We start from the raw sequence: 13,561 nt of genomic DNA on the forward strand, positions 1-13,561 counted from the left end.
ATAGAGTGAGGGGGGAGATGGTACAAGACGAGACAGGAGGGCCAGGGAGCAGTCAGAACAGCAACATTTTGAAGGCCATGATTAATTTTTTAAAATTGTGTGAACAAGTATCTAAAACACAGAATTCTTTTTTAAAGCTGGGAGAAGATAATTCTTGCCTTATTACTCCAGAAAAACTATGGCATAGGAATTTACAAGTTCTGAAATATATGTAAGAAAAACAAATTTAAAAATGCTTCCTATTTCATCAATCTCAGCTATTACTGAAGAGCAGTTTTCTTACTAATTTTACCATCCCTAACATCTTTAGGAGACATTAAAATGTCAGAATAATTATTTTAACACTATTTTTGCATTGAAGCAAGATAAACCAAACAGATTATGCTTCTAGTCTAGGAAATTAGTCAAGAGCTAAAATTATATGCCTTATTATTTCACAGAAAGTCAAATGAGAGATGTGTTTCTGTTTCAATAAAATAGAGGTTGGCTTTGAGAGATTGGAATACCTAAATTTTCAAACAAAAATTATAGCATCGTTATAGATGTGACAATGTCCAATGAATAAACCATTTTTCAAGCAAGCTGGAGTGTGTGGGGACAGGGTGAAGAAAGATGTGATTTCTACAGTGATGTGTCCCTGGTAACCATGCCCGAACGGAAGAGGAAGATTGCATTCTTTGTGTACAGATTCCCCTAGTCAGGATGGCAACACTCACTGGGGAGAGGGAGAGACTCCTTCCAGACCACGAAGATAGAAACTATCTGGTGTCTATCTCTGATGTATTATATAAACATAAATACTCTTTTGTTTATAAGAGTGGTCTTTGTAGAGGGTAAATTTATCTAACTGGTCTAAAAAGGAGGAAGTACTCCTGTGGCAAACAGGTAACAGTATGGTGGAAAAAAAGCAGTGATATACCTAATAATTTTCTGTTGCATATTACAGATCATTTGCTTATACATTATTTTAGTTGACTCTCAAAACAAGCATGTAGAGAATGACTTGTCCTGCCTCTATCAATTAACTCATTGCCAGTTCTTACTTTTATAACGTGCATTCTGATAATAAATGCATGTCTTTATCAAGATAGCTCCCTAAAATAAGTGTTGTGCTATATAAGAAGAGATCACCAAGAAAGAATACTGGACTGCTCTTTTGGGGGGAAAGCACATTTTCCCTAGATAAGTTGTCAAATATAAGAATCTCCTTGATGTCTGGAAATGTGTTTCTTAATTAAGCATAAAGCTAGGTTTTAAAACCTGTTCTAATTATAATTTATCAAACAAATGTTTTAAAAGTTCTCAAATGTTTCTCCACTGGGAACCATTTAATAATTATATTGTAGATATAATTAATTAATTTAGGTCAATAAATGCATCTCATTTTCAAATTTTGGAGGTGTTATAAAATCCAGATTCTTTATCTGTGGTTTTCACCAGCAGCCGGAGTGATTTCTTTTCAACACTATTACTTCTTTTTCAGTGATGTTGTACCATCAATCATCTCTCCTCTTCCTATCGATGTCAATGTTTTCCTTTCCATGGCTTCTTCCCCTCAGCAGATGAGCAAAGTCAACATCAACTTATGCTAAAATAGCTTCCTCATTTTCTCATTTAATATTATATCCTTTAAAATCCTTTTCAAGTTATGTTTCTTCCACCTTCCCTCATATGTGCCACATTGGTCAACTGGCTAGTCTTTCAATGGATTCTGAAATCTTACTCTGTCCCTACAATCCTGTTGTTCTTTCCTTGGGGCACATGCTTCCTTTCCCTTTCTGCCTCCCTTGGTCCATTATAAATTCATTTATTCGTAAAATCCCAATTAAAATAAGACATCATCAATTAAAGATAACCACATATTCTCCACTAGAATCAGTATCTTGAACTCCCTAATCTCATCATATTTTGTTTCTCCACTGAGCAGCATGACCCTCATGGCCTGATTAGGGTTGCAGGCATGTACGTTTGATACACTAGAGGGCGGGGATTCTGTTTTGTTTATATTTCCTTGGGCATCACTCCAGCAGCAGTCTTGCTCAAAATTGCTACTAAGCAAGAATCTGACATGTGGAATATCAGTCTCATTCCAGCTTTGAGAGTGAACATTCAAGGAGGGTTCTTATACGCCTTTGTATTCGGTAGCCAACTGTTCTTGGGTTCTGGTCTGGAGTCAAATATTCTTAGATTCTAATGTTTAAATGATACCAAGAGTTTTCTTCTCAATCTGAGAAACCAAGAAACTGTGGCCTTCCAATGTCAAAGTGTTTTGCTGGGTCAAATACCTTAAAATCTGTACAAACCAGTTAATTGAGCCCAGCTCAAGAATACTTATGATTTTCTATCTACAGAGGCATTGCTACTTTGATATATGTTCTCAAATAAAAATGCCTCATGTGGCAGCTCAGTGTGTTATTTTTATACTTGTGTTTCTAATGTTTTGAATTTTTTAAATGTCTCTATGTGTGGTGTCTAAAATAAAACTTTACTTGAATTGCTGTGTAAAAATCTAGATCGCACTTGTCAAAATGGTCAAGAAGTGTGTTCCTCGATTTAAAAAAAGCTCATACATTATATTTATTTTTCAAGAACATTTCAAATCTCCACTTGATCATGCCTTATATGGACTTATGTTTTCTCCTCACTATTTTTCTTAAATTTTTGTACATTTGATTTATGTGGTTTTAAGATAATTTACTTTGAATTTTAATTTTTATTCAAATTCTAGAATATGGGTACCATAGGATCTCATATTTGTAAATCCAAGCAAACACCATGTGTCAAGATATCCTAATTTGAACAGAACACTTTGTTTTTAATTGTACAAGTTGTTTTTCATTAGTAATGAATAGAGAAAACTTGACATGGCAGATGGTGGGTGGGTGGACCCCCTGTAGGCACAAACTATCTTGGAAAACTAGAAGCCCTGGAGAAGGATTCTGGATAAATTGGCATTTGAGAGGATGATCTGTAGACAAAGAGGTCGGTGGGGGCTGGGGGGCGCTCCAGGGCTGAGCAGCGGGCGGGCTGCCACTTTTTCCCACTCTCGCGGTGGGCCATCAGAGTGGGTGGGGAGGGCCCCCAGGGCTGAGCAGCGCGGCGGCTGCCACTTTGACCCACTCTGGCGGTCGGCCTCCTGAGTGGGTGGGGAGGGCCCCCAGGGCTCAGCAGTGCGGCGCGCTGCCACTTGGACCCACTCTGGGGGTCGGCCGGCTGAGTGGGGGGAGGGCCCCCGGGCTGAGCAGCGTGGCGGGCTGCCACTTTGACCCACTCTGGCGGTCGGCCGGCTGAGTGGGGGGAGGGCCCCCAGGGCTGAGCAGCACTGCGGGCTGCCACTTTGACCCACACTGGCGGTCGGCCACCTGAGTGGGGGGAGGGCCCACAGGGCTAAGCAGGGCAGTGGTCTGACACTTTGACCCACTCTGGGGGTCGGCCGCCTGAGTGGGGCTGGGGTCCTCAGGGCTGAGCAGCAGGGCGGGCTGACACTTTGACCCATCTGGCGGTCGGTCGCCTGAGTGGTGGGGGGGGGGGGGGGCCTCCAGGGCTGAGAAGCGCAGCGGGCTGCCACTTTTTCCCACTCTGGCGGTCTGTCGCCTGAGTGGGGGTGGGGCCCCCAGGGCTGAGCAGCGCGGCGGGCCGACACTTTGAACCAATCTGGTGGTCGGTCGCCTGAGTGGGGGGTGGGCCTCCAGGGATGAGCAGCGCGGCAGGCTGCCACTTTTTCCCACTCTGGCAGTGGGCCGCCTGAGTGGGGGTGGGGCCCCCAGGGCTGAGCAGCGTGGCGGACTGCCACTTTGACCCACTCTGGCAGTCTGCCGCCTGAGTCGTGGTGGGGCCCCCAGGGCTGAGCTGCAGTGCGAGTTGCCACTTTGACCCTCTCTGGGGGTCAGCAGCCTGAGTCGGGGTAGGGCCCCCAGGGCTGAGCAGCGCGGCGGGCTGCCACTTTGACCCACTCTGGCGGTCGGCCGCCTGAGTGGGGCTGGGGCCCCCAGGACTGAGCAGCGTGGCGTGCTGCCACTTTGACACACTCTGGCGGTCGGGCGCCTGAGTGGGGTGAGGGACCCCAGGGCTGAGCAGCAAGGCGGGCTGACACTTCGACCCACTCTGGCGGTCTGCCACCTGAGTCAGGTTGGGGCCCCCAGGGCTGAGCTGCACGGCGAGTTGCCACTTTGACCCACTCTGGCGGTCGGCCGTCTGAGTGGAGGAAGGGCCCGCAGGGCTGAGCAGCGTGGCGGGCTGCCACTTTGACCCACACTGGCGGTCGGCCGCCTGAGTGGGGGGTGGCCGCCAGGGCTGAGCAGTGAGGCGGGCTGCCACTTTTTCCCACTCTGGCGGTCTGCCGCCTGAGTGGGGCAGGGGACCCCACGGCTGAGCAGCACGGCTGGCTGCCACTTTGACCCAATCTGGCTGTCAGCCGCCTGATTGGGGGTGGGCCCTCCCGGGCTGAGCAGCGCGGAGTGCTGCCAATTTGACCCACTCTGGCAGTGTGCCGCCTGAGTCGGGGTGGGGCCCCAAGTGCTGAGCTGCAGTGCGGGTTGGGACTTTGACCCACTCTGGGGGTCGGCCGCCTGAGTGGGTGGGGAGGGCCCCCAGGGCTGAGCAGCCCGGCGGACTCCCACTTTGACCCACTCTGGCGGTCGGCCGCCTGAGTGGGGAAAGGGCCCCCAGGGCTGAGCAGCGCGGCGGGCTGCCACTTTGAACCACTCTGGCGGTCGGCCCTCTGAGTGGTGGAAGGGCCCCCAGGGCTGAGCAGCGCGGCGGGCTGCCACTTTGACCCACTCTGGCGGTCGGCCGCCTGAGTCGGGGTAGGGCCGCCCGGGCTGAGCAGCGCGGCGGACTTCCACTTTGACCCACTCTGGCCGTCCGTTGCCTGAGTGGGTGGGGAGGTCACCCAGGGCTGAGCAGCGTGGCGGGCTGCCACTTTGACCCAGCCTGGTGGTCGGCCGCCTGAGTGGGGTAGGGCTGCCAGGGCTGATCAGCGCGGAGGGCTGCCACTTTGACCCACTCTGGCAGTCTGCCGCCTGAGTCGTAGTGGGGCCCCCAGGGCTGAGCTGCAGTGCGAGTTGCCACTTTGACCCACTCTGGCTCTCGGCCGCCTGAGTGGGGCTGGGGCCCCCAGGACTGAGCAGTGTGGGGGGCTGACACTTTGACCCACTCTGGCGGTCGGCCGCCTGAGTGGGGCTGGGGCCCCCAGGACTGAGCAGCGTGGCGTGCTGCCACTTGGACATTCTCTGGCGGTCGGGCAACTGAGTGGTGTGAGGCCCCCAGGGCTGAGCAGCGCGGTGGGCTACGACTTTGAACCGGTGTGGCTGTCGGCCTCCTGAGTCGGGGGGTGGGGGGCCCACCCATGCTCAGCACCTCGGAGGGCTGCCACTTTGACCCACTCTGGCGGTCGGCCGCCTGAGTGGGGGTGGGAGCGCCAGGACTGAGCAGCGCGGCGGGCTGCCACTTTGACCCACTCTGGCGGTGGGCCCCCTGAGTGTGGGGGTGGCCGCCAGGGCTGAGCTGCGCGGCGGGTTGCCACTTTGACCCACTCTGGCTGTCTGCCGCCTGAGTGGGCTGAGGGCCCCCAGGGCTGAGCAGCGCGGCGGGCTGCCACTTTGACCCACTCTGGCTGTCCGGCGCCTGAGTCGGCATGGGGCACACAGTGCAGAGCTGCGCCGCGGGCTGCCACTTTCACCCACTCTGGCGGTCGGCCGTCTGAGTGCTTGGGGAGGGCCCCCAGGGCTGAGCAGCGCGGCGGGCTGCCACTTTGACCCACTCTGGCCGTCCGTCGCCTGAGTGGGTGGCGAGACCCCCAGGGCTGAGCAGCGCGGCGGGCTGCCACTTTGACCCAGCCTGGTGGTCCCCCGCCTGAGTGGGCTGGGGCTGCCAGGGCTGAGCAGCGCGGCGTGCTGCCACTTTGACCCACACTGGCGGTCGGCCACCTGAGTGGGGTGTGGCCGCCAGGGCTGAGCAGCGTGGCGGGCTGCCACTTTGACCCACACTGGTGGTCAGCCACCTGAGTGGAGGGAGGGCCCCCAGGGCTGAGCAGCGCGGCGGGCTGCCACTATGACTCACTCTGGCGGTCGCCCGCCTGAGTCGGGGGTGGCCGACAGGGCTGAGCAGCGCAGTGGGCTTCGACTTTTTCCCACTCTGGCGGTGGGCCGCCTGAGTTGGGGTGGGGCTCCCAGGGCTGAGCTGCGCGGCGGGCTGCCACTTTGACCCACTCTGGTGGTCGGCCGCCTGGGTGGGGAAAGGGCCCCCAGGGCTGAGCAGTGCAGCGTGTTGCCACTTTGACCCACTCTGGCGGTCGCCCGCCTGAGTCGGGGGTGGCCGACAGGGCTGAGCAGCGCGGTGGGCTTCGACTTTTTCCCACTCTGGCGGTGGGCCGCCTGAGTTGGGGTGGGGCTCCCAGGGCTGAACTGCGCGGCGGGCTGCCACTTAGACCCACTCTGGCGGTCGGTCGCCTGAGTGGCGGGGGGCGGGGGGGGCCTCCAGGGCTGAGCAGCGCGGCGGGCTGCCACTTTTTCCCACTCTGGCGGTCTGTCGCCTGAGTAGGGGTGGGGCCCCCAGGGCTGAGCAGCGCGGCGGGCTGCCACTTTGACCCACTCTGGTGGTCGGCCGCCTGAGTGGGGAAAGGGCCCCCAGGGCTGAGCAGCGCGGCGGAATTCCACTTTGACCCACTCCGGTGGTCGGCCGCCTGAGTCGGCGTGGGGCACACAGTGCAGAGCTGCGCCGCGGGCTGCCACTCTTCACCCACTCTGGCGGTCGGCCGTCTGAGTGCTTGGGGAGGGCCCCCAGGGCTGAGCAGCGCGGCGGGCTGCCACTTTGAACCAATCTGGCGGTCGGTCGCCTGATTGGGGGCGTGGCCTGCAGGGCTGAGCAGCGAGGCGGGCTGCCACTTTGACCCACTCAGGCGGTCTGCCGCCTGAGTCAGGGTGGGGCCCCCAGGGCTGAGCTGCGCCAGGTTGCCACTTTGACACACTCTGGCTCTCGGCCGCCTGAGTGGGGCTGGGGCCTCCAGGAGTGAGCAGTGTGGGAGGCTGACACTTTGACCCACTCTGGCGGTCGGCCGCCTGAGTGGGGCTGGGGCCCCCAGGACTGAGCAGCGTGGCGTGCTGCCACTTGGACATTCTCTGGCGGTCGGGCAACTGAGTGGGGTGAGGGACCCCAGGGCTGAGCACGGCGGCGGGCTGCCACGTTGACCCACTCTGTCGGTCGGCCCGGTGAGTGGTGTGAGGCCCCCAGGGCTGAGCAGCGCGGTGGGCTACGACTTTGAACCGGTGTGGCTGTCGGCCTCCTGAGTCGGGGGGTGGGGGGCCCGCCCATGCTCAGCACCTCGGAGGGCTGCCACTTTGACCCACTCTGGCGGTCGGCCGCCTGAGTGGGGGTGGGAGCGCCAGGACTGAGCAGCGCGGCGGGCTGCCACTTTGACCCACTCTGGCTGTCTGCCGCCTGAGTGGGCTGAGGGACCCCAGGGCTGAGCAGCGCGGCGGGCTGCCAGTTTGACCCACACAGGTTGTGGGCTGCCTGAGTGGGGGATGGCCGCCAGGGCTGACAAGCGTGGCGGACTCCCACTTTGACCTACTCTGGCGGTCGTCCGCCTGAGTAGAGGGGGGCCCGCCCGGGCTGAGCAGCGCGGCGGGCTGCCACTTTCAGCCAGTCTGGCTGTTGGCCTCCTGAGTGGAGCGGGGCCCGCCCATGCTCAGCACCTCGGAGGGCTGCCACGTTGACCCACTCAGGCGGTCTGCCGTCTGAGTCAGGGTGCGGCCCCCACGGCTGAGCTGCGCCGGGTTGCCACTTTGACACACTCTGGCTGTCGGCCGCCTGAGTGGGGCTGGGGCCCCCAGGACTGAGCAGCGTGGCGGGCTGACACTTTGAACCACTCTGGCGGTCGGCCCTCTGAGTGGTGGAAGGGCACCCAGGGCTGAGCAGCGCGGCGGGCTGCCACTTTGACCCACTCTGGCGGTCGGCCGCCTGAGTCGGGGTAGGGCCGCCCGGGCTGAGCAGCGCGGCGGACTTCCTCTTTGACCCACTCTGGCCGTCCGTTGCCTGAGTGGGTGGGGAGTTCTCCCAGGGCTGAGCAGCGAGGCGGGCTGCCACTTTGACCCACTCAGGCGATCTGCCGTCAGAGTCAGGGTGCGGCCCCAAGGGCTGAGCTGCGCCGGGCTGCCACTTTGACCCACTCTGGCGGTCGGCCGCCTGAGTGGGGCTGGGGCCCCCAGGACTGAGCAGCGTGGCGTGCTGCCACTTTGACACACACTGGCGGTCGGGCGCCTGAGTGGGGTGAGTGACCCCAGGGCTGGACAGCAAGGCGGGCTGCCACTTTGACCCACTCTGGCGGTCGCCCGCCTGAGTCAGGGGTGGCCGACAGGGCTGAGCAGCGCAGTGGGCTTCGACTTTTTCCCACTCTGGGCGTCGGCCGCCTGAGTGGGGGTGGGGTCCCCAGGGCTGAGCAGCAGGGCGGGCTGACACTTTGACCCATCTGGCGGTCGGTCGCCTGAGTGGTGGTGGTGGGGGGGGGTACTCCAGGGCTGAGAAGCGCAGCGGGCTGCCCCTTTTTCCCACTCTGGCGGTCTGTCGCCTGAGTGGGGGTGGGGCCCCCAGGGCTGAGCAGCGCGGCGGGCTGCCACTTTGACCCACTCTGTCGGTCGGCCGCCTGAGTGGGGCTGGGGCCCCCAGGACTGAGCAGCGTGTCGTGCTGCCACTTTGACACACTCTGTCGGTCGGGCGCCTGAGTGGGGTGAGGGACCCCAGGGCTGAGCAGCAAGGCGGGCTGACACTTCGACCCACTCTGGCGGTCTGCCACCTGAGTCAGGTTGGGGCCCCCAGGGCTGAGCTGCACGGCGGGTTGCCACTTTGACCCACTCTGGCGGTCGGCCGTCTGAGTGGAGGAAGGGCCCCCAGGGCTGAGCAGCGCGGCGGGCTGCCACTCTTTCCCACTCTGGCGGAGTGGACTAAAAATAAAACGGATTCTTACAAAAAAGAAAGGTGTAATTCTTAAATTTCATTTAAAGCTGAATGTGAAAAGCATTGAGAATCAAGATGATTCCGTGATTAAGACTTTCAGGAGAATGTATGAGTCATTACCATCACTGTGTAGCTCAGTCATCTGAAAGAGCAGTATTTTTCAAGAAGAAGCAATATGAGAGTGTAGGATCCTAACAAATACACATTTAAATGATAGTCTAGATGGTGATGTATCGTCAAATCAAATCAAGGTGTGTTAAATAGCTACGTGTGGGTTTATTTAGGTTTGTCTTAATATGTAAATAGAAAAGACTTTTCATTGAAGGAATTTAAGCTTTATTAAGCAATAAGCTGTTATGTAGGCTCTTCCAGAGTTGGTTTTATATGATGAGATGCACAGTAGAAAATGATCCCGGTTTTTCGAAGAAGGAAAATTGAATTTATTAGGGGACATGGTATCATTTGACCTTGTAGTATAAAATGGGTTTTCATAGGTATAGAAAGTGTGGAAGTACGTATTCGAAGAAACAGCAATTCAAAAAACCACAAAGCTGAGGCCATGAAATAATGCACTTGGTGATCAATGTGCAGTTCAAGTGAACTGACGCTCTTTCTTCTTTTCCTCCCCTCCCCCTCCCCTACCCTCCCCCTCCCCCTCCCCTCCCCCTCCTCCCCCTCCTCCTCCTCCTCCTCCTTCTTATTATTAGACAGAAGGGGCAGAAAAAGCCAGAATGGACATTTAGGTTGAAAATACGAGAAGATATACAGATGGCCCACAGACACGTGAAACAATGTTCAACATCTCTAATTACTAGGGAAATGCAAATCAAAACTATGAGACATCACCTTACATCAGTCAGAATGCCTATAGTTACCAAGACAAAAAACAACAAATGTTGAAGAGGTTGTGGAGAAAAGGGAATTCTCCTACACTGCTGGTGGGAATGTAAACTGGTGCAGCCACTATGGAAAACTGTATGAAGATTTCTAAAAAAATTAAAAATAGAAATACAATACCATCCAGCTATCCCACTACGGGGTATTTATCCAAAGAATCTGAAGTCAGTGATCCAAAGAGATTTATGAACCCCTATGTTCATTGCAAGTTTGTTAACAGTAGCCAAGATGTGGAAGCAACCCAAGTGCCCTTCTACAGATGAATGGATGAAGAGGATGTAGTGTATATATATATATATATATATATATATATATATATATATATATATATACACACACACAATAGTATACTATGCAGCCATAAAAAAGGCAAAATTGTCCCATTTCCAACAACAGGGATGGACCTTGAGGGTATGATGTTAAGTGGAATAAGCCAGACAGAGAAAGACAAATACTGAATAATTTGACTCATATGTGGAAGATAACAAACACGTGGATAAAGAGAACAGATTAGTGGTTACCAGAGGGGAAGGAGGTTGCTGGGTGGGCGAAAGGGACAGAGGGGTACATATGTATGGCGATGGATAAAAATTAGACCGCTGAGAATGAGCACGATGAAGTGTATTCAGAAATTGATAAATAATATTGTACACCCTAAATTACACAATGTTATAAACCATTGTGATCTCAGTAAGATTACTGGGAAAACAAAACAAAATAAAAAACCAACAAACGCATAGAGACAGAGATTGGATTGGTGGTCAGCAGAGGGCAGGGGGACAGGGAGGAGGTGAAAGTAGTGATTTGCACATGTGTGTGGTGATGGATTGTAATTAGTCTTTGGGTGATGAGCATGATGCGATCTACACAGAAATCAGAAGACAGTGATGTACACCTGAAATGTATATAATTTTATAAAACAGTGTTACCACAATAAAAAAAGATACAAGTTGAAATTAAAAGAATGGAAAATGAAAAAAAAGAAGATATTTTCAGCCATAAAAAAAGAACTAATGGAAGGAGCTTCAATTTTAATCTTAAAACTATACTGAGCCTCTGAGAATTTTCAGCTGGAGCTGACATTAACAAAGGTATTCATAAATGAATCTAGTGCACTGGGCACAATAAATTGAAAATGTGGAAACTATTCTGCTAGCTGCTAAATTAGGATAGTCACGTTAAAAGTAGAAGCATTGGTAATTCAAACAAAACATATTTTTTAGTGACCAAATGTAGAAAACATTGACAGCATCTGTCATTGAATCAAGATGGAGAAATCAAAAGTCACTTGAATAAATAGAATGTGACATTTTTACAGCACGTAATCTTAAAATGTAAAAAAAATCAATTAAATGTGAAAATATCAAATTTATAATATCACTGGATATTATTTGAATCATTAACAAAGGTATCACCTATATTTATGTTTTAATATAAAATACTTACAGAGCCATATTTTGTAAGCAATTTATATGGATGCTGATATTCTGCAAATAAGCATGTGCTTATTAAAAATGTTGAGATAAATTTAGCAAGCCTCTAATATAGGAAGTGGCCAAATAAATTTTAGAAATGTGACATATGTATAAAAAGGTACCCAACCTATTAGTGAGCAAATTACTATAGACAGTACATATGTTTTCAAGTAAACGCCAAATGTTGGAAATTTAAATTCTGAAACGTCTTAAACATGAATAACGTAAAAATAGATCACTGAAGACACTGAGTGTGTCTGAAAAATAAATCTAGTTTTCCTAATCCACGCCAATCTTTATTATACATTGAAAATATGGAATATAAAATCTCAAAACATTTTTATTTAACGTTTTAGCAGAATATTTCACATTCTTTATCTTTTTATTCTTCACAACAATCTTTCTGAAAAGGTACCATAGATAAATACCCCATGCCCTATTTATGGAATATTAATGAAAAGAGAAGCTAGAAAGAAGGTTGTCTCTTCATGGGATGAAGGAAAAAGAATGTCTCTTCATGGAGAAGAGGGTGTGATGAGCTTTGTATTGAACTGTTTTGATGAGAATGTGACTTCAGTACATTAGGTGGAAATGTCATCCAATGAAGGACATTATGACTGGAGAATGGAAGGAGGTGAAGGCGAGTGGGGAAGGTGTGTTCGTTACACACTCACAGATTACGGTTGAAGCTATGGGATTTGATGAGATGTTCAGAGTTTCTGGATATAGGATAAAAAGTGACAGACTAAACAGAGAAAAGACAATGCGAAACCCAATATCTATTGTTAGATACAAATTTATGTCTGAAAAAATATCTAAAAGAATAGTCTGTTTTGTAAAAAGTACAAGGAATTTCCTTGAATAGCTTTCAGCAAAAAAAAAGTTAGATAATTTATCTATATTTGATCATTTTAGTATATATTTACAAAATTTCACTTTTATTTGAAAAATAATGTTGTAGTATGCATCGTTACACACGATTTCCTAGTAATACAAAGGCTAGTGTGAATATGTAATCCTGAAATAACAGGAGCTTCTTAGGAGCTACAAAAGATGGGATAACTAACATTAGGTGTTTCAGCTTTTTTTTTTTTTTTTCAATAATATGGATTCTATTCCTTCAGTTCCTTATTGGAAATGCTATGGTTTTGCTGGATGGCCTCCATTTGCCCATCCAGATATATGTCCCCATTTTCTGCCTGGCTCTGTGCCCAGTGAGGCTGACCTGCTTGGACTGCACTGGTGGGAACTCTTGCTTCACAGTTTCTGGTTAAGTTTTGCAAGCGTCAGCCACCTGCAGGAAGAAGAGGGCCCTCAGGATATTTATTCCCTCTGGTCCCTGGGCTGGGCACTGCAGATAGGGTGCTTCCCTGGACTGAGGGCCCCAGGCAGCCCTCACCAGATGACTTTCTCTCCAAGTCCGGAGACTGCTCCCTCCTTTGTTCTTTCAGGCCTAGAGGCAGTAATGGATCTCTTCATTGCTAAATCTTGTTTGACCTAAACCCTGCCCATCATTTTGGAAAGAACCTTAATGCTCCCTAGTTCCAGTTTGTCTATGACATGTTTTCTCATGGCAAGACACCACAGGTTACAATCGTATATATTACCTTTGCCTTCTCTTGACAACAGAAACTGGGGAGGAAGGTGCAAAGAAGACACACCAAGAAAGAAAATAGGCAGAAATGTGCATTATTCTTTGCTTGTAAAAAATTATCTGTAATTTACCTAAAGTGAAATTCACTCTCTTGAGAGGCACAGCCCTGTGAGAATTGACAAATGCATATGATTGTGTAAACTACCACCACACTCAAGATACAGAACAGTTTGTCGTCTTCCAGAATATCACTGAGCTGCTCTTTATAGTCAAATGCCTTCCCCATCTCTAACCCTGAAGTTAGTCTCTTCTCCATCCTGTAGTTTTGCCTTCTCTGTTTCCACATAAACGGATTCACATGGTGTGCAGCTTTCTGAGTCTGGCTTCTTTCACTTTGCTTATTACCTTTGAGATTCATCCAAGTATTTGTGAGCATTAACAGTTGGTTCCTTCTTAATGTTGCATGGTATCCAATGGTACGACTGCACCATCGTTTCTTTATCTACTTACTGGTTGAAGGACATTTGGGTTGTTTCCAGTTTGGGGCAACTGTGAGAAAACACTGGTATAAACATTTGCGAACAGATTTTGTGTGGACGTAGGTTTTCATTTCACTAGGTTAAATACCTAGAGTGGGATTGTG

The 13,561-nt window shown here is 51.1% G+C and overlaps 2 protein-coding genes across 8 annotated transcripts in view; one reads left to right on the forward strand and one right to left on the reverse strand.

Moving 5' to 3' along the window:
• Positions 1-5,351: 5,351 nt before the first annotated feature.
• LOC138919023 (collagen alpha-1(I) chain-like) lies at positions 5,352-13,409 on the reverse strand. Its single transcript, XM_070242934.1, has 6 exons — positions 13,324-13,409; positions 8,393-8,939; positions 7,571-8,334; positions 7,347-7,512; positions 6,061-7,249; positions 5,352-5,986 (listed from the first exon to the last, which is right to left on the reverse strand). Exons 1-6 carry the CDS (start codon positions 13,407-13,409, stop codon positions 5,352-5,354), a joined length of 3,387 nt encoding a protein of 1,128 aa, XP_070099035.1.
• LOC138919063 (ral guanine nucleotide dissociation stimulator-like) overlaps positions 6,966-13,561 on the forward strand; it is a 45,225-nt gene continuing 38,629 nt past the window's right edge. For 3 of the 7 annotated variants that reach the window (XM_070243080.1, XM_070243077.1, XM_070243075.1), the window contains exon 1: positions 6,966-7,208. The gene's annotated coding sequence lies outside the window, so the exon portion shown is untranslated. Of the gene's footprint in view, positions 7,209-8,112; positions 8,269-13,561 lie in introns of those variants that run through there. The other 4 variants (XM_070243078.1, XM_070243082.1, XM_070243081.1 and 1 more) reach the window with 4 other exon arrangements.

Source organism: Equus caballus, chromosome 19 (assembly GCF_041296265.1).
Source record: "Equus caballus isolate H_3958 breed thoroughbred chromosome 19, TB-T2T, whole genome shotgun sequence".
NCBI lineage: Eukaryota > Metazoa > Chordata > Mammalia > Perissodactyla > Equidae > Equus > Equus caballus.